The 26,503-nt window shown below is 38.0% G+C and overlaps 1 protein-coding gene across 3 annotated transcripts in view; it reads left to right on the top strand.

Moving 5' to 3' along the window:
* The window catches only part of myo9aa (myosin IXAa), a 261,447-nt gene that overhangs the window by 112,700 nt on the left and 122,244 nt on the right, over window positions 1–26,503 (top strand). For 2 of the 3 annotated variants that reach the window (XM_079806505.1, XM_079806506.1), the window contains exons 3-6: window positions 579–673; window positions 810–872; window positions 6,299–6,398; window positions 16,093–16,146. In XM_079806505.1, coding sequence (XP_079662631.1) covers window positions 579–673; window positions 810–872; window positions 6,299–6,398; window positions 16,093–16,146 — 312 coding nt within the window. The remainder of the gene's footprint in view (window positions 1–578; window positions 674–809; window positions 873–6,298; window positions 6,399–16,092; window positions 16,147–26,503) is intronic. The other variant, XM_079806507.1, reaches the window with a different exon arrangement.

The following is a 26,503-nucleotide window of genomic DNA, read 5'->3' as shown; positions in this document are numbered from 1 at the left end:
AGGTTTAGGGGCTGTGTGTGTGTGTGTGTGTGTGTGTGATGGGTAGGTTTAGGGGCAGTGTAGGGGGATAGAAAATACAGTTTATACAGTATAAAAACCATTACACCTATGGAAAGTCCCCATAAAATATGAAAACCCAGTGTGTGTGTGTGTGTACCTTTTTTTTGAATTTCCTACAAATTTGGGTCGTGGCTTAATGACAATTGGAAAATGTGTTGTAAAACCTGTGTTGCTTTATATAAATGTTTTTATGTCAATTTAAGGTTCGACATAAAACATTGTAATTACCGCAAAATAGAAAAAAAAATATGATATATTTAAAGCATTTATATTGCCATTAGTATTTAAGATTCCCTTTAACTGAAGCTGATTTAAATTATATATACTTTACACTTTATCAAAGTGGACTTGCGAGTTAATGAGCAAACAATGAAGTTCCAGATGAATTTCAACTAAAGTCCACATGTTGAATTTCTGTCATTTATTGATTTATTCTTGTATTAATTCAATCATTCACGCACACCATACACAGATAATTGTCACCTCTCTTATGCTGTTTATTCTTCCTGTGTTCACAGGCTTTCGGCAATGCAAAAACGGCCCACAATAACAACTCCAGCCGTTTTGGGAAGTTCATCCAGGTGAACTACCAGGAAAGTGGCACTGTCAGAGGGTAAGAGCTTCACGTGTCCCGTCCGCAGAGTTTTGGAGAGGTTTTGGAGAGGTTTTGGAGAGGTTTTGGAGAGGTTTTGGAGAGGTTTTGGAGAGGTTTTGGACCCCTGTCTAATCTGCGGTTTGTTCTTATCCAGGGCATATGTGGAGAAATACCTGCTGGAGAAGTCCCGGCTCGTCTCTCAGGAACACAACGAAAGGTAGGAGATTTGTTGAGTGTTCATTTCAACTGTTAAGAAATGATGTCCGCTACTAATCAAACATTAGGCTAGACTAGAGTTTATTTAAACTGAGGGTAGATTTGGTAGAAGGAATGAACACGTGGGAATCATTTCTCCACAGTGTTCAGTTTATATGTGTGAATCTCAGCTTTATCTGTTCGCTTCATTGACGAATAATTTTCTGTGAAAAACTGTGTTTTTTACACTGACGAAAACAAGACGAAAACGAAATGTGGATGACAAAAACTATGACGAAAATGTTAGGGAGGGACGATTAGGGAAGAGAACTGATGTCCTGTGTAATGGATAAAAAAAACAAACATGTAATAGACAACAAGGATTACATGTTAAAACATATATATAGATATATATAAAAAAAGAAGAACAAGGAACAAAAAATGCCAGAGTGTACAAACCTTTGATAAATTAATCAAAAAGAGTATATTCATGAAGAATATAACAAGTATTTCTTGCTTTTTGATTCACAATGTTCTCCAAACTGGTGCAATAGTCCTTGAAAATGATTAAAATGTAGCTTGGATCCTGACCATTTCTTCTTGTGTATATGACATTTTCCCAAAATAATAAAAAGTTGTACAATAAAGGTGAAATTATTATTATTATTATTATTACATTCATTGGAATAATACATACATATATCAAAATTATTTAATTTAAATATAACATTTGTTTTCCTTCTAATGAAATTTCCCACGTCCACCCAAAAAATCTTTGTGCATATACAATCACAAAATAGATGAATAATAGATTATTTTTCTACAGAGCGGCTCAATCAATGAATAACACACATTTATGACAGGTTATGTTTATGAACTAATGCTGAGGAATAATGACAATGTTTACTTTATGATGTTTATACAGTAATATGATTTAGACGGTTGTAACGATGCATATCTCCTCATCTGAACTGCAATAGTAAGGCATTTCAAAATAAGAGTCCCGGTGTATTTCCAGCTTGTTTATAATTAAAAGTCACGCATTATATATATGTTTTTGGTTACACAATAAACTGTAGGGCTGTAATCTCCCAGTCGATTAGGCGATTATTAGTCGATATGTTCTGGCTCGACCAAAATTCTGATTGGTCGATTTTTTGCCGCGTTCATTTCTTTAGTTTTGCCGCGTTCATTTGATCAGGTGGAAAGCAGTAATTGCTAATGTTTCACAGGTAACCGTCTGTCTTCAGAACACCCCCTTGTTTCCACTTATTTTGGATTAGCTCAACCCACTGGAGAAGAGAGACAGATTGAATTACACTACTTTGCTGTATATTATTTATTTAATTGTGAGTGTTTTCCTAGTCAGTCCTCTTCTACCATTTCAACAAAGACATCGGCAGTGTGACAGCATTTAAAAAAAATAGAAAATGGTAAAAAAGTCGAATGAAAATTTTGCAAGCAACAGTTTTCATATCACAGCTCGACGACAAACATGTCATATCACCTAAAAACGGTAATCTAACTCGTCTGCGTTAGGTTGGCCCGTCCCTTTAATTATTGTGCAAACTGCACATTTATTTCTAGTATTATTTATTGGATTTGGGCACTTTATTTTTTTACTTGGAGCCTAATGCGCGATGCGCTGTTTGTATTAGTTTTGAGCCTATGCTTTATTTTTCAGTTATGCTCTTTATTTTGTTTCTGCTCTTGATCTGGCTTGCTTAATAAATATTCCTTTTTTATTAAAGTGGACGTGCTTTTTGTGTTCAAGAGTAAAAGCTTTAAGTTAATAGTCTATTCGCTATTCCTATGTTCACGGAGCGGCTGAAATGATAGTGTCTGTCAGTTATTATAATACATATGACACAAACAATTGTCTAAATTATGTTGCATATTCCTCAAAAGTTCTTTTGATATCACTAGTTGACAACATAGTACTATATTTTGGGAAATCGTAGGCTATGATATTGCGCAGGTGCGCGTGATGCAACGCTGTCAGAGACTCATTTCAGCGCAAAATAATCAGCTCAAAAACTATTTCATATACTGCAAATAGCCTATTAGTTTTTTATGTTTATTTATAATTAATTTAGGCAGACAACAAGGCTACCAAGTACTGCGCACAGTGCGCAGCTAATTCATTTAACACTTTTTTTTTAGTCATTTTTAGTCTACTTTTAGTCTAAAATTTCATTAGGGCTGTAATCAACCAAGATTTTCTTTGGTTGATTACAGCCCTAATGAACTGTATTTCATTTCATTCCCATTTAATTCATAGTCAGGAGGAAAGACTAAGAACAGGATTTGACACATTGTTCAATAAAGTATCAGAGTTATAATAGTTCACTAAAACCATTAAAACATATTCATTACTTGAAATTAAATAAATGTTAACTGACTTAAACTTATTTGAAGCTTTAGCTTAACCTGATATACTAACTAAAACAGAAACACAATATGATACAAACTGGATGTTTTTAAAAAACTAACAAAAAAAGTGAATTGAGCTCTTTCGTGTATTTTTGCGTTTGAGCGGTCAAATGTCAGTTTTGTCATGTATTCAGTAACAGTTGGTTATGTGACGCTTAAATGCTCAATTAATGCATTACAGTTTAACTAAACTCATTCGATTTTAGCGACTAAAGCTAGACTAAAACATCAATTTAGGCGACTAAAATATGACAACCTAAAAGACTGACTAAAACTAAATCAAAATTTGCTGTCAAAATGAACACTGATATATTCATATTTTTTATTTTACTGGCTGTCATTACCGGTCTCACTGGTTTCATGAGTGTTTATGAAGAAACCCGACCATAATTTCCTTGTTTTTGTGAGTTTGGTGTAAATCACAGCAGTCATACTTCAGTTTCGGGGCAGTGCATTATCCAACTGAAACCAGCTCGACGTCATGTGTTAAAGTGACAATCAGTAAAGCTCTCACACTTCTGCACAATGCATCAAATTAAAATCAATATGGCGATATAACTTTGTGTGACTGAGTGCACGCATCAATTTGCCAGAAACCCGTCAAAGCTAAATGGTTTAGAGTGACAAATAAAGTGATTTGATTTGATTTTGATTTGGTTCAACGTTTGAAAAATTAAGTAAATATGTAAATATTTTAAATTACATGTTTACGTTTTTATTAGATACTTTGTAGTACAATATTACAATATATTTCTTATTTTGTTTAATCACTATAAAAGTCACTATTATTATTATTTTATGAACTGGTCAATAGCAATAGAAATGTGCCCTTTGCAAACTCAATTGTTTTAAACTCCGATCACTTTATGAAAGTTTGTTCATGTAAAGAGTAAACCAAAGTATGAGCACACAGGACAAATATCAAAAGAATTCCCCCAATTGTTCAGCCCTGAAAGTATGGTTTGCACACACAGAAATAAAAATAATAATAATAAGCTTTTTTAATTATTATTATTTTTTATTTTGCACTTCCCAGCTAAATCTCACACATTTTTACAATGATTCATTCTTTCCAAGTACAGCTATTAAGTGTCCTGTGTTGCACTTGCAATATATATTGCAATGTCAGAAAAAATATATTTCGCAATGTCAGGTTTTTTCCAATATTGTGCAGCGCTAGTTCAAATACATGCCTGGACTTGAATGCACTTTTCTTTAATGAAGCATTGCTTGCACATTTACACATCAAACATGTCTCCAGTGGTTTTAACTGTGCGCAGTACAGTATTTCCCCACTGATAGACTCTTGACTATTAAAGAAGCATTGGTATCACTGATGGTATAAGGTAACAGTTGCTTTCACATGACCCAAGCGGCTCCTGTCGGGGTCAAACTGGTCTTGGTCAAGCTTCTTAGAGCTAGAAAACCAACTCAGACATGCAACAAACAAACCAGAGGCTCCAGATGTTCCAAAAAATAAATTGTTTAGTCTTTTTTTCTCTATTGGGACCTATACACTATATTGCCAAAAGTTTTGGGACGCCTGACTTTACACGCACATGAACTTCCCATTCTTAATCCGTAGGGTTTAATCTGGAGTTGCAGCTCTAACAGCTTCAGCTCTTCTGGGTTTAGGAGTGTGTTTATGGTGATTCTTCTAGAAGCGCATTCGTGATGTTGGACGAGAAGGCCTGGCTCTCAGTCTCCGCTCTAATTCATCCCAAAGGTGTTCAATCGGGTTGAGGTCAGGACTCAAGTTCCTCCACACCAAACTCGCTCATCATGTCTTTATGGAGACGCTTTGTGCACTGGTCAGTCATGCTGGGACAGGAAGGGGTCGTCCCCAAACTGTTCCCACTAAGTTGGGAGCATGAAATTGTCCAAAATGTCTTGGTGAAACATTAAGAGTTCCTTTCACTGGAACTAAGGGGCCAACCCATGAAAAACAACCCCACCCCATAATCCTCCTTCCACCAAACTTTACACTTGGCACAATGCAGTCAGCAAGTCCCGTTCTCCTGGCATCCGCCAAACCCAGACTCGTCCATGGGATTGCCAGAGAGAAGCGTGATTGGTCACTGAGAGAACACGTCTCCACTGCTCTAGAGTCCAGTGGCGGCGCACTTTACCCCACTGCATCCCACGCTTTGCATTGCTCTTGGTGATGTAAGGCTTGGATGAGCTGCTCGGCCATGGAAACACATTCCCTGAAGCTCTACACACTGTTCTTGAGCTCATCTGAGGGACACAGGAGTTTGGAGGTCTGGAGCGGCTTCTGTGACCCTCAGCATGCGCTGACCCCGCTCTGTGACCCTCAGCATGCGCTGACCCCGCTCTGTGACCCTCAGCATGCGCTGACCCCGCTCTGTGACCCTCAGCATGCGCTGACCCCGCTCTGTGACCCTCAGCATGAGCTGACCCCGCTCTGTGACCCTCAGCATGCGCTGACCCCGCTCTGTGACCCTCAGCATGAGCTGACCCCGCTCTGTGACCCTCAGCATGAGCTGACCCCGCTCTGTGACCCTCAGCATGAGCTGACCCCGCTCTGTGACCCTCAGCATGCGCTGACCCCGCTCTGTGACCCTCAGCATGAGCTGACCCCGCTCTGTGACCCTCAGCATGCGCTGACCCCGCTCTGTGACCCTCAGCATGCGCTGACCCCGCTCTGTGATTTCACTTCGTTGCTGTTGTTCCCAATCGCTTCCACTTTGTTATAACACCACTAACAGTTGAGCGTGGAATATTTAGTAGTGAGGACATTTCCCGAATGGTCTAATTGCACAGGTGTCCCAATACTTTTGGCAAATATAGTGTATATCCGGGAAAAAATATAAAAAATATATAGGAGAGGACTTAATTTTGTCCCATCAGGACTTTTTTGCTGGATGTTGTTTGCTAATTGCGTTGATCTCATGTGAGTGAATGGTTGTTGGCCCATTGGTCTCCCATTGCTTTGATGAGGCTGCCCAAGTATATTCATACAATACCTGACGTTATATGGGTTTGTTCTTCTAGGAATTACCATGTGTTTTACTACCTGCTGGCAGGAGCGAGTGAAGAGGAGAGGACTGCGTTCCACCTCAAAAAGCCTGAAGAATACCATTACCTCAATCAGGTACGGCCTCACACCACTACATGCACTACTATTAACATCTGGTCAGCTGACACACATCTGTGTTCACACCTGGTGATAACATGCGTCTCCTCTGACCACTTGCGATCGGATTTCTCTGATATTTATGACCGCTTGCATCACTTTCTTTGTCAGTGTCACTGCATGTTGACGTCAGGCTTACGGAAAACGTTCTGTGAAGTCTCGTGCACTTTTATGTGTGGGCTTTTCCAATTGGTTGAATCTTTTCTTTTCAAGGCTAGCTGACAAAATGAAAAACAGATTGCAGGAGTAACTTCATTGCTTCAAGACACAAGTCTCATGCCTCTCTCAGCGTCTCAAAAGGTGGTTTGAGTGTCCATGTTTACACCTGGAGATGTCCGCATATGTCCTGGGATGGTTTTAAAATGAAATATTTAGGGCTGTCAAAAGATTAATCGCGATTAATCGCATCCCAAAAAAAAGTTTTTGTTTACATAATATATGTGTGTGTACTCTGTTAATTATTATTTATATAAATACACACACATTCATGTATATATTTAAGAAATATTTGCATGTATATACTGTATATACATTTATATAATCTATAATATATATAAATATAAATGTTTTGTATATAAAAATATTTTTTTCTTAAATATATACATGCTTGTGTGTGTATTTATATATAAATAATAATGAGTACACACACATATATTATGTAAATGCAAACTTTTATTGTGGATGCGATTAATCGCGATTAATCTTTTGACAGCCCTAGAAAAATTCTACCATAAACTTTCTTCCAACACAAAAGGAGAGATTTCAGAGAATGTTCATGCTGCTCTTTTCCATACAGTTAAAGTTTATTTTGGTCAGACGGTGTCAGTCTTCAAAAATACCCCATGATAGAATCAAAAACAAGTCCATTTTACTCAATAATAGCAGATTTCCTACTGGAACTCCTTTAATACCAGGTAGAAACCAGATCAGACAAAAGCCAGTGGATTTCAATGCGTCATGACTTGGGGGTTCACAATATCACGTCCACGCCAAAAAAACTCACAATAACTATATTATCATGATCATGGGCGTCGGAAGCTAAATAAATATGGGTGGGTCCCCTCTCAGAAACGTTTTACTGGAGTAGATGCCATTTACATTAAAGGGTTAGTTCACCCAAAAATTAAAATTCTGTCATTAATTCCTCACCCTCATGACACCCGTTAGACCTCCGTTCATCTTCAGAACAGAAATGAAGATATTTTAGTGTAAATCTGATGCTGAGAAAGGCTTCCATTGGCATTCAGTACATTTACACTCCCAAGACCCATGAAAGGCACTTAAAACGTCATTACAAAGTCCATCTCACCACAATGACTCTACAATAATTTTACGATGTGACGACAATAGTTTTTGTGCGCAAATTTTTTTTAAAATAACGACTTTATTCAACCTCTTCTTGTCTTCCGTGTGTGCCTCCACGACGCATGGCATCTAGTTGACGCAAATCGACCCGAGGTTCGAATCCGCTTTTTGCTGAACTCGCTCTACTCCATTTTCCCATCAGATAACAGATCGGAAAGGCATTTATTTTCAATAAACATGACGAAAATATTAGAAAAGTGGAAATAAAGCGTCTAACGTGTTTAAGAATGAGTGTTTATCGGTTAGGGGTAGGTGAACGGACATGTGCTGAATTACAGACGATAAAAGTGAGTGGGTCCAAATCATTGGTCGTAAAAATGGGTGGGTCTTGTCCCGCCCACATACAATGGTTCCGACGCCCATGATCACGATCATCTGTAGGTGATTTAAAACAAGGCAGTCAAATTCATAGTTTCCACTTTTTTGGTCGATCAATCAGTCAAAGTACGAGTGTTGGGAGGCTGAGAGATTTTGTAAGCGTACAAACAGAACTTCCTGTTTTTCCCACTTCCTTTTTTGAGAGTGAATAGCGTCTCGCTTTTCGTCTGTCAACTCTGACGACATGTTTTTATGCGGCAGTGTTGTCTTTTTCTCGTTTTATGATAGGTAGCAAGTAGTGTTAATGTGCAATACCGCCACCTACTTGTTGGAGTGTCAACTACATAGTCACTGATCCTGTATTATTTACGTTATACCATGGTCTGTCTGAATACTCGATTTTGATTGGCTGGAAGGTGTGCATTAAAACCATTTAACTCACAGGTAGTTCCAGTCAGTTTAATCACCGTTCTATATTAACACGCTGCTTTTAACACACTCACACACGTCACTCATAGATCGCACACAGAAACATTCAGGAGCACTGAAACTTGTTGACTTTTATTAATAAAATAGCTTCGCTACTGAATCACTACATTATATTTCTCAGCAATGAGAGGGCTACAGCGCTGTTTTTGAAGTAATTAATCTCACAGCTACACACACACACACACCTCTCTCTATGGATAATTAATTCAAATAAATGCTATAATTCATGCAAATAAGAGTATTCTTGCGCACTACTTTGTCTGTGTTAAAGCTGGCAGAGGAGCCGTAACTGATGAAAATAACCATCATTTTGACCCTTTCGGTCAAATATTGAGCTGCAAACACCAATAACAGCTTTAACTTGTCAATGGCAAATGTCCATGGTATAATCGGGATAATCCACGGCCAGTGTTGGGGGTAACGCATTACAAGTAACTTCAGTTACGTAATAATATTACTTTTTCCAAGTAACTAGTAAAGTAATGCATTACTTTTCAAATTTACAAAATATCGGAGTTACTTTTTCAAAAAAGTAACGCAAGTTACTTTTTCACATTAATTTGACTGACAGCTCTCCTGCCCCCATGTTGAGAAAAATAAGTGCAGAGGTGTGTGTGTAAACATGATGGTTATTGTAGTTCCAGACTAAATGTGATTATTTATTTATCTCACTTGCACAATAAAGATTCTGTACTCCTCAAAATGAATAAAATCAGTCAAATGCAAAATCAGAGTACTATGCAAACCTCCAATAATTAAATCATAATTAAAACAACTATTTTTATGCATAATCTACCTTTATATTTAATTTACCAATGTCTTGCTGCTGACCTTTGATGATAAAAATGACTAGATTTTTTGTTTTTATTGGTAAAACGTTTTTCTCCTGCATCCTATTCTACCATTATCCAGAGCTGCGCCCTCTACTGTTCATGCAGGAATCTGCATTTTTACCTCAGCCTTGGGCTTATTATTTCAATTTGGGTATGAAGAGGTCTTTACAGTTGCACAAAAATATAACTTTTTTGTTATAAAAACAAAACAAAAACAAGCCCAGCCCAGGTGAGAAAAAGTAACGCAAAAAGTAACGTAACGCATTACTTATCCTAAAAAGTAACAAATAGGCTTGCTACGATAGTCGGTGTTGCCGGTGTTACCGGTGTCCAGACTCAACACCGGTTACATCACTTGCCCACCGTGGCACCGCCCACCGTCTTTTTTATTTTTTTATAGTAATAAAATAATTTAGTTCAGTTAGAGAACAGACAATACAAATAAAAACTGAACTGTATCTGCTTAATAAAGCAGGATCCGACCGGTAGTCTCGGCAGCGGCAGGAGTCATTCATCAGATTTAAGAGCGAGGAGCTGACGGAGATGATCGCGGAAGATCTGGTTTCAAAGCGAAACGTAAAAGCGCCTATTTAAGGGAGTTTGTCATTTGTTTTGTTGTTGTGTTTTTCATAAAAAATAATAGGCTAATGAACCCACAATTCAAGCAACCCGCAGCCGAATTGGCGCTAATTCAAACCGAAAGTAAAATGTGCACAGCTGCACAGAGCGCGCATTGTTTACTTTGGCCTGGCTCCACAGTGCGAGCCTCCGCGCTACCCTGACTGCACGCATTTATTTTTGCCGCGCGCACCGAGTATAAACAAGGCTTTACGGACGAACTGTTATTCATTCATGGCGTGCATCTCAATCATAGACTGATCAATGCTTGATCAGTGCCCTGACTACTGAACTAGGGAACTGATTGAGACGCACCCATGGCTTCACAGAGCGCGCATTTACAGACGAGCTGTCATTCACGGTGTGTGCGCACTGGCGCGTTTTCAGTTCAGAGCGGTCGTGTGCATGTTACTTTCGGTTAAATAGAATTAGTGATTTAAAAGCCTCCGCCGGTGATACCGGTATTACCGGTGTTGTCACACATCAATTAACCGGTGGGGAAATTTCCTCACCGTCACATCCCTAGTAACAAAGTAACTCAATTAGTTACTTTTTAAGGGAGTAACACAATATTGTAATGCATTACTTTTCAAAGTAACTTTCCCCATGGCTGGCTAAACCATTTGAATGCACTTTTACCTCCACATCGTGCATTAAAATCGTTTAATGCACAGCTAGCCACAGTGGCTGCCTTACTTATTATTATCATATTTGTAGTGATCGATATTTAATATTTTAAATATCACGGTTATCCTCAATTCCCTGAGTCAGGACCATTGGTGCACTGCCTCTGCTGTAAACAATCAGGTTTGTTGAGGATCGAATGGCGTGCCCTTTTAGAGTCCGTGTGTGTGTCAGGAGTGTGTGTCAGCAGCTGCTCTTTGAGACCCATTGACGGATTCACTCTCACTAGGCAAACAGGAAGGATGGGAACATGGAGGAAACAGATTCCTGTTCATTCCTCTCAGCTGGCCCAGTGGCCTCGCACACAGAGACGCTTTAAACCCATAACCCACCCACAGAAAACACCTCGTTTCCATAACACACACCTGCCTCATGCTTTTGTTTCTGTGTGAAAAGCTGTTGCATGCTTTTGTATGTGTGTGTGAATATATTTTTGTCTATGTTAAAAGGATTCCCCCCAAAAATGAAAATTCTCTCGTTATTTACTCAACCTCATGCCCTCCCTAATGAATAAGACTTCCTTCTGTGGAACACAAACTGAGATTTTTAGATAAATCATATTGTTCTTATATGATTTCTGATAAATCATATAATGTTTTACTAGTGTGTGCAGTTCAGTTATGTAAGTGAGGGCCGCAAAATACAGCAAACTGTGACATATTACACCCAATAATTCTTCATACAGTGACTACCAGTAAAACTGATAAACATTTGGGAGCAAAATGATTCAGACACTTTGAGCTGAGCATGTTTTGCTGAAGTGTTTTTATCTTTAATTGCTAATGTGACCTAATGTGTTTTTGAACGAATCTCTTGAGTGATTGATTCAATGACTCACTTGTTTCATTTCTGGATGAATCAGTGTTTTTGAACAAATCTCTTCAGTGAATGATTCAATTAATCACTCATAAAGACTTCACTTGTTTCATTACTGGATGAATTAGTGTTTTTGAACGAATCTCTTCAGTGAATGATTCAATGACTCACTCAAAGACTTCACTTGTTTCATTACTGGATGAATTAGTGTTTTTCAACGACTCTCTTGAGTGAATGATTCAATGACTCACTCATAAAGACTTCACTTGTTTCATTACTGGATGAATCAGTGTTTCTGAACGAATATCTTGAGTGAATGATTCAATGACTCACTCATAAAGACTTCACTTGTTTCATTACTGGATGAATCAGTGTTTTTGAACAAATCTATTCAGTGAATGATTCAATTAATCACTCATAAAGACTTCACTTGTTTCATTACTGGATGAATCAGTGTTTTTGAACGAATCTCTTGAGTGAATGATTCAATGACTCACTTGTTTCATTACTGGATGAATTAGTGTTTTTCAACGACTCTCTTGAGTGAATGATTCAATGACTCACTCATAAAGACTTCACTCGTTTCATTACTGGATGAATCAGTGTTTCTGAATGAATCTCTTGAGTGAATGATTCAATGACTCACTTGTTTCATTACTGGATGAATTAGTGTTTTTGAACGAATCTCTTGAGTGAATGATTCAATGACTCACTTGTTTCATTACTGGATGAATTAGTGTTTTTCAATGACTCTCTTGAATGAATGATTCAATGACTCACTCATAAAGACTTCACTTGTTTCATTACTGGATGAATCAGTGTTTCTGAACGAATCTCTTGAGTGAATGATTCAATGATTCAACAGAACCACTTAGACAAGAGAACAGCGTCAGGTCACACAAACTCCTCAGTACAGTTACATGTCCAGCTGGGTAAAAAAGAAATATCGAGATATTTTGTTCCTCAGAACTATATGCAAAACCAAAAGCCCCAGTGAGATTAGAAACTTAATACGGACAGAAACTTTAGAGGTGTGAATTCTTGCCATTTTTCCCCCAATAATGGCTCTTTTTTAACTTCCGTCTCTAATGTCTTAAGGCCTCAAAAAAATGTGGAGAATTCACAGAAAAAACATCCACAGAAATCCATGCCAAGTTTGTCTGTGGCTTCCAGATTCAATCTAGCCAGTTGTTTTGCTTTGCTAACGGTCAAACGGTTCTGAAAACTGCTTATGCAAGAGCAAATACTAACGCTTAACAATACGTTTCAACGTTATTAATGCATTAGACATCATGAACTAACAGTTTTACAGCATTTATTAACTTAACTTATGAATATACATTAGATGAGCAACATATAAAATGATTTGTTCATTATTATTATTTCTTGTTAGCTATTGAATTAACTAATGTTAACACATTCAATCCTAACCAGATACTTTAGGAATTAAATAATTATTTATTTGTTTAAATCTGCATGAAGATAAATCATTTCTCCTGGGTATAAAAATTCATCTAATCCTCACCTCATTGTGTGCCATATTTTGTCATAATCTATTTGTTGTGTATGTCATTTAATATCTTTGCCGTGTCTGAATGGAATACTAGCATATTATTCAGTATTTAATAAAACGCTACCACTTTAGTTTAGGGTCCAATTCTCACTATTAACTAGTTTATTATCATGCATATTACTATGATATTAGCTGTTTATTAGACCTTATAAAGCACATATTAATGCACATATTAGTTGTTTATTATCATGCATATTACTATGATATTAGCTGTTTATTAGACCTTATAAAGCACATATTAATGCACATATTAGTTGCTTATTATCATGCATATTACTATGATATTGGCTGTTTATTAGACCTTATAAAGCACATATTAATGCACATATTAGTTGCTTATTATAATGCATATTACTATGATATTGGCTGTTTATTAGACCTTATAAAGCACATATTAATGCACACATTAGTTGCTTATTATCATGCATATTACTATGATATTGGCTGTTTATTAGTACTTATAAAGCACATATTAATGCACATATTAGTTGCTTATTATAATGCATATTACTATGATATTAGCTGTTTATTAGACCTTATAAAGCACATATTAATGCTCATATTAGTTGCTTATTATCATGCATATTACTATGATATTGGCTGTTTATTAGTACTTATAAAGCACATATTAATGCACATATTAGTTGCTTATTATAATGCATATTACTATGATATTGGCTGTTTATTAGACCTTATAAAGCACATATTAATGCACATATTAGTTGCTTATTATAATGCATATTACTATGATATTAGCTGTTTATTAGACCTTATAAAGCACATATTAATGCACATATTAGTTGCTTATTATCATGCATACACTCTAAAAAAAAAAAGGTTCTATATTGCACCAAAAATGGTTCTTGGCTCGTAATCATAGGGGAACCTTTTTTAGTGCTATATAGCACCAATTTTGGTGCTTCAGTGGTTCTTCAGTGGTTCTTCAGAGGTTCTTCAGCGGTTCTTCAGAGGTTCTTCACTGGTTCTTTGACTTAGGTGCTATATAGCACCTCTGAAGAACCGCTGAAGAACCACTGAAGCACCAAAATTGGTGCTATATAGCACTAAAAAAGGTTCCCCTATGATTACGAGCCTTTTTTTTTACAGTGTATTACTATGATATTGGCTGTTTATTAGTACTTATAAAGCACATATTAATGCACATATTAGTTGCTTATTATCATGCATATTACTATGATATTGGCTGTTTATTAGACCTTATAAAGCACATATTAATGCACATATTAGTTACTTATTATAATGCATATTACTATGATATTGGCTGTTTATTAGACCTTATAAAGCACATATTAATGCACATATTAGTTGCTTATTATCATGCATATTACTATGATATTGGCTGTTTATTAGACCTTATAAAGCACATATTAATGCACATATTAGTTGCTTATTATCATGCATATTACTATGATATTGGCTGTTTATTAGACCTTATAAAGCACATATTAATGCACATATTAGTTGCTTATTATCATGCATATTACTATGATATTGGCTGTTTATTAGACCTTATAAAGCACATATTAATGCACATATTAGTTGCTTATTATCATGCATATTACTATGATATTGGCTGTTTATTAGACCTTATAAAGCACATATTAATGCACATATTAGTTGCTTATTATCATGCATATTACTATGATATTGGCTGTTTATTAGACCTTATAAAGCACATATTAATGCACATATTAGTTGCTTATTATAATGCATATTACTATGATATTAGCTGTTTATTAGACCTTATAAAGCACATATTAATGCACATATTAGTTGCTTATTATCATGCATATTACTATGATATTGGCTGTTTATTAGACCTTATAAAGCACATATTAATGCTCATATTAGTTGCTTATTATCATGCATATTACTATGATATTGGCTGTTTATTAGACCTTATAAAGCACATATTAATGCACATATTAGTTGCTTATTATATTCATATTACTAGGATATTGGCTGTTTATTAGTGCTTATACAGCACATATTAATGCACATATTAGTTGCTTATTATATTCATATTACTAGGATATTGGCTGTTTATTAGACCTTATAAAGCACATATTAATGCTCATATTAGTTGCTTATTATCATGCATATTACTATGATATTGGCTGTTTATTAGACCTTATAAAGCACATATTAATGCACATATTAGTTGCTTATTATATTCATATTACTAGGATATTGGCTGTTTATTAGTGCTTATACAGCACATATTAATGCACATATTAGTTGCTTATTATCATGCATATTACTAGAATATTGGCTGTTTATTAGACCTTATAAAGCACATATTAATGCCTTATTCTACATCCCTTAATCCTAAACTTAATAACTATTAATAAGCAGTAATTAGGAGTTTATTGAGGTAAAAGTCATAGTTAATAGTGAGAATTGGACCCTAAACTAAAGTGTGACCAATTTCAAACCATAGCATTGAATTAAAAATGCAAAAGTGAGGTCATGTGACGGCTATCTTCTCTAAAATAAAAGTTAAAATAGACAGTTTTTCAACTTTTGAAAGTCCAGTCACATGGTTTCACAGACAGGATTTAGCCTTGTGTATTAGGATGTTTATAAACATGTCTTAGACAGAAACATTACTGGTGTGCGTCTTGAGAGAAAACAATGGCTCAAACATGACTTAAGCCTTGTCTGTGAAGCCATGTAGTCAGTTGCATTGTGGGATATCACACAGTGTGCCCTGTTATAAATGTAGTAGGTCATCTGGGTATGCCATGTTTTTTTGCGCATACTGGAAAATCCATATGAGTATTATGGCAGTATTCCCTTCTGAACATAACATGTCTTTCTAAACTATAACATGTGTCCATATTCCATAATGCTTTTGTTGTCCCACTTACAAACAGCATGTGTTTAGCAGGCATTGTGTGGAATGTCGCTCTAATCCCGTCTACCTTGCTTCCAGATGACAAAGAAACCTCAAAGGCTGCACTGGGAAAATTACTATGAGAACGAACCGGTCAGTATTGAAAAAGTGTATCGTTGCTGTACAGAGACGAGTCTCTGCCTCCACAAACACTGCAAAAAATGCTTTTCTTGCGTAGTATTGCTGTCGTTTTCAGTCCAAATATCTAAAATAACTTACATTAAGAAGCATTTACTAGACAAGCAGAAGTTTTTGTCTTATTTTGGGGGAAAATAATTCAAAATTAAGGGATTTTTAGCTTAAAATAAGCAAAATAATCTGTCAATGGGGTAAGAAAAATAATCTTAATTCAAACAGAAATCAGAAAACAAGATTATTTTGCTTGTTTGCTAAAGTTTTTGTCTTGTTTTGGGGGAAATAACTCAAAATTAAGGGAGTTTTTGCTTAAAATAAGCAAAATAATCTGTCAATGGGGTAAGATAAATAATCTTAATTCAAACAGAAAACAAGATTATTTTTCTTACCCCATTGGCAGATTATTTTGCATATTTTAAGCAAAAACTCCCTTCATTTTGAGTTATTTTCCCCCAAAACTAGACAAAAACTTCTGCTTGTCTAGTAAATGCTTCTTAATGTAAGATTTTTTAGATATTTGGACTGAAAACAAGACAAAAATACTAAATAAGAAAAGCATTTTTTTTGCAGTGAATCACTTTCCATAGCTTTCCCTTCACACAACACACCACTCCCATCCTCTGTGTGTGTGAGTGAGTGAGTGAGTGAGTGAGTGAGTGAGTGAGTGAGTGAGTGAGTGAGTGAGTGAGTGAGTGAGTGAGTGAGTGAGTGAGTGAGTGAGTGAGTGAGTGAGTGAGTGAGTGAGTGAGTGAGTGAGTGAGTGAGTGAGTGAGTGAGTGAGTGAGTGAGTGAGTGAGTGAGTGAGTGAGTGAGTGAGTGAGTGAGTGAGTGAGTGAGTGAGTGAGTGAGTGAGTGAGTGAGTGAGTGAGTGAGTGAGTGAGTGAGTGAGTGAGTGAGTGAGTGAGTGAGTGAGTGAGTGAGTGAGTGAGTGAGTGAGTGAGTGAGTGAGTGAGTGAGTGAGTGAGTGAGTGAGTGAGTGAGTGAGTGAGTGAGTGAGTGAGTGAGTGAGTGAGTGAGTGAGTGAGTGAGTGAGTGAGTGAGTGAGTGAGTGAGTGAGTGAGTGAGTGAGTGAGTGAGTGAGTGAGTGAGTGAGTGAGTGAGTGAGTGAGTGAGTGAGTGAGTGAGTGAGTGAGTGAGTGAGTGAGTGAGTGAGTGAGTGAGTGAGTGAGTGAGTGAGTGAGTGAGTGAGTGAGTGAGTGAGTGAGTGAGTGAGTGAGTGAGTGAGTGAGTGAGTGAGTGAGTGAGTGAGTGAGTGAGTGAGTGAGTGAGTGAGTGAGTGAGTGAGTGAGTGAGTGAGTGAGTGAGTGAGTGAGTGAGTGAGTGAGTGAGTGAGTGAGTGAGTGAGTGAGTGTGTGTGTGTGTGTGTGTGTGTGTGTGTGTGTGTGTGTGTGTGTGTGTGTGTGTGTGTGTGTGTGTGTGTGTGTGTGTGTGTGTGTGTGTGGGGCTCGGGATGTATTCGGTGTGCTCGCTGCATCTCTCTGGCTGTACGTTTTGTTTGGTCATTGTGTTTTTGGGGTGTTCCCTGGTCTGGCGTCACGCAATTCTTCTGCTTCTGTAAATAGTCTGAACTCTGGTCAGATCTCCATTGGTGAGCAAACACTGCAGTCGATTGGATAAGAGTGATAAGCAACAGGACAAACACGGGTATATTTGCATTGGGGAGGGTGCTTCAAATGTAAACTTCAGCTCTTGGGCCTGCGGTGATAAAGAGAGGCTTTAAATACTAGTGTCGTATTATTTAATTGGTCCAAAACTATTGGAACAGTTTAACTATTTGACATTAATGCGTGCGTTAAAACAGCACAGCTATCAAAACAACATTGCTTTAACCCTCTGGCAAGAAATGACTGAATTGAAATGAATGCACGATTTTAGTTCGATAATGTTTTTTTAATGTAATATTTTGTATTTTTGGGGGATTTTATGATACTAAATTATATTTATGCTGTAGTTATAATCTATTTATTCACTTTTTGAGCATGAAATGTCCAACTCTTGTAAATCTTGAATGCTTTTGGACTGAAGTTTGGTCTTTTTTTTAAAGACGACACTCGGCAGATTATTGCTGAAGTGAAAAAAGTTTTCAAAAGTGAACTTTAAGTTACAGAATTTTACGTTTATTGTTAAGAATTTTTCAAAAACACGTTTTACTCTAAAACTGGCTGAAAATGGCCTTACAATTTTATTTTATTAAAAAAAGTCCTGGCTAATCCAAGCTTTATAATGGCAGTGAATGTTGAGTCATTTTTGAAGTCTGCATCTATCCATCATAAAACTGCACACTGCAAAAAATGCTTTTCTTACTTAGTATTTTTGTCTTGTTTTCAGTCCAAATATCTAAAAAATCTCAAAACAAGAAGCATTTACTAGCCAAATAAAAATTATTGTCTTGTTTTGGGGGGAAAGAACTCAAAATTAAGGGAGTTTTTGCTTAAAATAAGCAAAATAATCTGCCAATGGAGTAAACTAAAAAAATCTTAATTCAAACAGAAAACAAGATTCTTTTTCTTACCCCATTGGCAGATTATTTTGCTTATTTTAAGCAAAAACTCACTTAATTTTCAATTATTTCCACCCAAAACAAGACAATAATTTTTATTTGGCTAGTAAATGCTTCTTAATGTAAGATTTTTTAGATATTTGGACTGAAAACAAGACAAAAATACTAAGTAAGAGAAGCATTTTTTCAGTGCATCAAAGTCCCTTTAAAATATCTCTTTAAATGAACCTTTTTTATACTTCTATTTCCTGCTTACCATGCATTTGACATTTAATGCCATGACTGTAGACTTCTGATGGAGATCTGATGCAGTTTTCTCATGCCAGTGAAATCATGCAAAGCCACATACTTTAGATTGAGCATGATAATCTGAGTTCTGAGGTCAACTTTCACACTCTACGAGGAAACGACACACACAAATCAATGACCAAATCAACACGAGTATGAGGTAGGATCGTTGTTTCTGGTGTGTTTGTTGATGTATTTCCTGATTGTTGCTTTATCAGGGGTCTCAAACTGCTGCTCCCTGGATGTGGCCCCTAAAAGTGCAGCAGTTCATGTTGTAATGAACACAGTTGTTGCCTGATTTTTGATGTTGTGCAGTGTAAACACACACTGGTTGAATCTGGCCTCTGGCTAGCGGCCCCAGGTAATCTGAGTTTGAGGCCCCTGCTGGTCCTGCTGGTTTTGGACTTCCTGTGCCGTCTTTTCGATTCCCAATGAGTGACTGTTCAAATAAACACTAATCAGCAGGTAAGTGATCATAATGTGTCACAAGACAAGAACTAGAAACTATTACACTATTTTGTCTTACAACATTTAACATGAGCCTTTTTTTTACATTCCCAACCCTGCACATGTGAACGAGAGAAAACAAATAGGCAGGATTTGGTTGAAAATGACCCCATGATTTACTCGCCCTCAAGTCATTCTAGGTGTAAATGACATTCTTCTTTCAGACAAACACATTATGAGTTATATTAAATAAGTCCTGTCTAATCCAAGCTTTATAATGGCAGTGAAAGTGCATCTGTCCATCATAAAAGTGCATCTGTCCATCATAAAAGTGCATCTATCCATCATAAAAGTGCATCCATCCATCATAAAAGTGCATCCATCCATCATAAAAGTGCATCCATCATCATAAAAGTGCATCTGTCCATCATAAAAGTGCATCCATCCATCATAAAAGTGCATCTATCCATCATAAAAGTGCATCTATCCATCATAAAAGTGCATCCATCCATCATAAAAGTGCATCTGTCCATCATAAAAGTGCATCTGTCCATCATAAAAGTGCATCCATCCATCATAAAAGTGCATCTGTCCATCATAAAAGTGCATCCATCCATCATAAAAGGGCATCTGTCCATCATAAAAGTGCATCCATCCATCATAAAAGTGCATCTATCCATCATAAAAGTGCATCCATCCATCATAAAAGTGCATCCATCCATCATAAAAGTGCATCTGTCCATCATAAAAGTGCATCCATCCATCATAAAAGTGCATCTGTCCATCATAAAAGTGCATCTGTCCATCATAAAAGTGCATCCATCCATCATAAAAGGGCATCTGTCCATCATAAAAGTGCATCTGTCCATCATAAAAGGGCATCTGTCCATCATAAAAGTGCATCTGTCCATCATAAAAGGGCATCTGTCCATCATAAAAGTGCATCTGTCCATCATAAAAGTGCATCCATCCATCATAAAAGGGCATCTGTCCATCATAAAAGTGCATCCATCCATCATAAAAGTGCATCTATCCATCATAAAAGTGCATCCATCCATCATAAAAGTGCATCCATCCATCATAAAAGTGCATCTGTCCATCATAAAAGTGCATCCATCCATCATAAAAGTGCATCCATCCATCATAAAAGTGCATCTGTCCATCATAAAAGTGCATCCATTCATCATAAAAGTGCATCTATCCATCATAAAAGTGCATCCATCCATCATAAAAGGGCATCTGTCCATCATAAAAGTGCATCCATCCATCATAAAAGTGCATCTGTCCATCATAAAAGTGCATCTGTCCATCATATAACTGCTCCACATGGCTCTGGGCCTTCTAAAGCGAAGTAGCGTGTTTTGTGTAAGAAAAATATCCATATTTAAAACTTTATAGACTAAAATAACAAGCTTCCTGCTAGAAGAACTAGAAACTATTACACTATTTTGTCTTACAACATTTAACATGAGCCTTTTTTTTACATTCCCAACCCTGACCATGTGAACGAGAGAAAACTAATCGGCCGGATTAGGTTTGAAGCGTAAGGCTTACTCTGAGTTTCAGCAGTGTTTTCCAGGCCTCTGGTATGCTGTAATTTTGGCATCAGTAATGAAGCGAGGCGATGAAGGAGACACCGTCTCATTAAAGGGAGGACGACGTGTGTGTGTGTGTGTGTGTGTGTGTGTGTGTGTGTGTGTGTGTGTGTGTGTGTGTGTGTAAATGTGTGTGTTGTTGTGAGCAGGAAGCAGTTGCTCTGCCAGCTGGAGCCGAGCATGTGGATGACAGAAATCTCTCTCTCAACTCTTTACACGACTGTAGTGGACGAGTCTAGGGATGAAGCAATATATTAAAATGATTATGAACCAAAAATTATGAACCAGTAGGGCAACACTTTAGATCAGGGAACGCATATTTACACTGAAAAAAATGATTATGGCCCGATTAAAGGGGCTATATGCGTTTTTCTGAAATTTAAACTCGCGACTGACACCTGTGGCCAAAAAACAGAACTGCTCTCATTTTCTGCTCGCTCTCGCAGCGGTGGTGACGTCACATCCGCAGACAGCGCGGGAAAAGACGACCCGCCAGAAAATAGGAAAAATAGGATACAGGCTTATAAGTGCACCCACTGTGAGCGGACAAGGTGTCAGTATGCTCATCAGGAGATGTTTGAGTCATAAATGGTAAAATAAAAAGGCTATTGTTACGTTTATTATGGGGAAAAAGTTGCATATAGCCCCTTTAAATTAAGCATAATTAATTTGTGCTCGTTTAAATCATTTACATTTATTTTTTGATTTTAATAAAATTGGTTTTATGGGAATTGCATGTGTTTATGTTTAAATTGAGATCAAATAAATTGATTGCGACCACTTACGATAAAAATATTTAGTAAATTCAACAAATCATTTTTTTCAGTGTAGTTGCTTATTATCATGCATATTACTAGGATGTTGGCTTCTAAAGCACATATTAATGTCTTATTCTGCATCCCTTAATCCTAAACTTAACCACTACCTTACTAACTATTAGTTTTTATCATTTTAATACATGCTTTGCTGAATAAACGTGTTCATTATAATGTTCTTTCAAAAAAAGAAAGGAAAAAAAACTATTTTTGAACAGTCGTGTGTATTGTACCAAAAGATTTCTATTTTAAATAAATGCCGAACTTTTTATTCATCAATGAATCCTGAAAAAAAGTATCTCCGGTTATCAAATATTAATCGGGACAACTGAGTCCAACATTTAATAAATCCTCATATTATGATTTCTGAAGGATCATGTGACACTGAAGACTGGAGTAATGATGCTGAAAATACAGCCTTACATCACAGGAATAAATTACATTTTAAAGTTTATTAAAATAGAAAACCATTCTTTTGAATTGTAATAATATTACACAATATTACTGTTTTTTTCTGTGTTTTTGATCAAATAAATACAGGCTTGATGTGCAGAAGAGATGAGATTTCTTTAAAAAACATTAAAAATAGTAATGTTTCATGGATGGATGGATGGAGTCAGATTATAGATAGATGGATGAAGTCAGATGATAGATGGAGGCAGATGATAGATGGATGGATAGTCAGATGATGGATGGATGGAGTCAGATGATGGATGATGGATGGATGGAGTCAGATGATAGATGGATGGATGGATGGAGTCAGATGATGGATGATGGATGGATGGAGTCAGATGATGGATGATGGATGGATGGAGTCAGATGATAGATGGATGGATGGATGGATGGAGTCAGATGATAGATGGATGGATGGATGGAGTCAGGTGATAGATGGATGGATGGAGTCAGATGATAGATGGATGGATGGATGGAGTCAGATGATAGATGGATGGATGGAGTCAGATGATAGATGGATGGATGGATGGAGTCAGATGATAGATGGATGGATGGAGTCAGATGATAGATGGATGGATGGAGTCAGATGATAGATGGATGGATGGAGTCAGATGATAGATGGATGGATGGATGGAGTCAGATGATAGATGGATGGATGGAGTCAGATGATAGATGGATGGATGGAGTCAGGTGATAGATGGATGGATGGAGTCAGATGATAGATGGATGGATGGAGTCAGATGATAGATGGATGGATGGATGGAGTCAGATGATAGATGGATGGATGGATGGAGTCAGATGATAGATGGATGGATGGATGGAGTCAGATGATAGATGGATGGATGGATGGAGTCAGATGATAGATGGATGGATGGAGTCAGATGATAGATGGATGGAGTCAGATGATAGATGGATGGATGGATGGAGTCAGGTGATAGATGGATGGATGGAGTCAGATGATAGATGGATGGATGGATGGAGTCAGATGATAGATGGATGGATGGAGTCAGATGATAGATGGATGGATGGATGGATGGAGTCAGATGATAGATGGATGGATGGAGTCAGATGATAGATGGATGGATGGAGTCAGATGATAGATGGATGGATGGATGGATGGAGTCAGATGATGGATGGATGGATGGATGGAGTCAGATGATAGATGGATGGATGGAGTCAGGTGATAGATGGATGGATGGAGTCAGATGATAGATGGATGGATGGATGGAGTCAGATGATAGATGGATGGATGGAGTCAGATGATAGATGGATGGATGGATGGAGTCAGATGATAGATGGATGGATGGATGGAGTCAGGTGATAGATGGATGGGTGGAGTCAGATGATAGATGGATGGATGGAGTCAGATGATAGATGGATGGATGGATGGGGATGGATGGAGTCAGATGATAGATGGATGGATGGATGGATGGAGTCAGGTGATAGATGGATGGATGGAGTCAGATGATAGATGGATGGATGGATGGATGGAGTCAGATGATAGATGGATGGATGGATGGAGTCAGATGATAGATGGATGGATGGAGTCAGGTGATAGATGGATGGATGGAGTCAGATGATAGATGGATGGATGGATGGAGTCAGATGATAGATGGATGGATGGAGTCAGGTGATAGATGGATGGATGGAGTCAGATGATAGATGGATGGATGGAGTCAGGTGATAGATGGATGGGTGGAGTCAGATGATAGATGGATGGATGGAGTCAGATGATAGATGGATGGATGGATGGGGATGGATGGAGTCAGATGATAGATGGATGGATGGATGGAGTCAGGTGATAGATGGATGGATGGAGTCAGATGATAGATGGATGGATGGATGGATGGATGGATGGATGGATGGAGTCAGATGATGGATGGATGGATGGATGGAGTCAGATGATAGATGGATGGATGGATGGAGTCAGATGATAGATGGATGGATGGATGGAGTCAGATGATAGATGGATGGATGGATGGATGGAGTCAGATGATAGATGGATGGATGGAGTCAGATGATAGATGGATGGATGGATGGAGTCAGATGATAGATGGATGGATGGAGTCAGATGATAGATGGATGGATGGAGTCAGATGATAGATGGATGGATGGATGGATGGAGTCAGATGATGGATGGATGGATGGATGGAGTCAGATGATAGATGGATGGATGGAGTCAGGTGATAGATGGATGGATGGAGTCAGATGATAGATGGATGGATGGATGGAGTCAGATGATAGATGGATGGATGGATGGAGTCAGGTGATAGATGGATGGATGGAGTCAGATGATAGATGGATGGATGGAGTCAGATGATAGATGGATGGATGGAGTCAGATGATAGATGGATGGATGGATGGATGGAGTCAGATGATGGATGGATGGATGGATGGAGTCAGATGATAGATGGATGGATGGAGTCAGGTGATAGATGGATGGATGGAGTCAGATGATAGATGGATGGATGGATGGAGTCAGATGATAGATGGATGGATGGAGTCAGATGATAGATGGATGGATGGATGGAGTCAGATGATAGATGGATGGATGGATGGAGTCAGGTGATAGATGGATGGGTGGAGTCAGATGATAGATGGATGGATGGAGTCAGATGATAGATGGATGGATGGATGGGGATGGATGGAGTCAGATGATAGATGGATGGATGGATGGAGTCAGGTGATAGATGGATGGATGGAGTCAGATGATAGATGGATGGATGGATGGATGGAGTCAGATGATAGATGGATGGATGGATGGAGTCAGATGATAGATGGATGGATGGAGTCAGGTGATAGATGGATGGATGGAGTCAGATGATAGATGGATGGATGGATGGAGTCAGATGATAGATGGATGGATGGAGTCAGGTGATAGATGGATGGATGGAGTCAGATGATAGATGGATGGATGGAGTCAGGTGATAGATGGATGGATGGAGTCAGATGATAGATGGATGGATGGATGGAGTCAGATGATAGATGGATGGATGGATGGAGTCAGGTGATAGATGGATGGATGGATGGAGTCAGATGATAGATGGATGGATGGATGGATGGAGTCAGATGATGGATGGATGGATGGATGGATGGATGGAGTCAGATGATAGATGGATGGATGGAGTCAGGTGATAGATGGATGGATGGAGTCAGATGATAGATGGATGGATGGATGGAGTCAGATGATAGATGGATGGATGGAGTCAGATGATAGATGGATGGATGGATGGAGTCAGATGATAGATGGATGGATGGAGTCAGATGATAGATGGATGGATGGAGTCAGATGATAGATGAATGGATGGATGGATGGAGTCAGATGATGGATGGATGGAGTCAGGTGATAGATGGATGGATGGAGTCAGATGATAGATGGATGGATGGATGGAGTCAGATGATAGATGGATGGATGGATGGAGTCAGGTGATAGATGGATGGATGGAGTCAGATGATAGATGGATGGATGGATGGAGTCAGGTGATAGATGGATGGATGGAGTCAGATGATAGATGGATGGATGGATGGAGTCAGGTGATAGATGGATGGATGGAGTCAGATGATGGATGGATGGATGGATGGAGTCAGATGATAGATGGATGGATGGAGTCAGGTGATAGATGGATGGATGGAGTCAGATGATTGATGGATGGATGGATGGAGTCAGATGATAGATGGATGGATGGATGGAGTCAGGTGATAGATGGATGGATGGATGGAGTCAGATGATAGATGGATGGATGGAGTCAGGTGATAGATGGATGGATGGAGTCAGATGATAGATGGATGGATGGATGGAGTCAGGTGATAGATGGATGGATGGAGTCAGATGATAGATGGATGGATGGATGGAGTCAGGTGATAGATGGATGGATGGAGTCAGATGATAGATGGATGGATGGATGGAGTCAGGCTTTTTAAAATGCATTTCAAGCACAAATCTAGAATCCCACAAGCAAAAGTGTAAAAGTGAGTAAAGTAAAATCACACGTCAATAAAACAATACAAAAGATATAAATACTGCTGGAATCGGGTCAAATATCCTCTAATATCCTCAAATATCCTCTAATATCCTCTAATATCCTCTAATACTGCCATCAGCTTTATCCAGTGCTGAAGCGGTCTCTATTGCTCATGTGTGATCCTCCACTGAGAGCGGATCATCAGCTGTTATTCCCATCTCCTCAGCTGTGGGATGATGCTCACACACGGCTCGT

The sequence above is a fragment of the Gobio gobio genome (genome assembly GCF_949357685.1).
Source record: "Gobio gobio genome assembly, chromosome: 2".
NCBI lineage: Eukaryota > Metazoa > Chordata > Actinopteri > Cypriniformes > Gobionidae > Gobio > Gobio gobio.
This window is presented reverse-complemented; position numbering and strand designations above follow the sequence as displayed.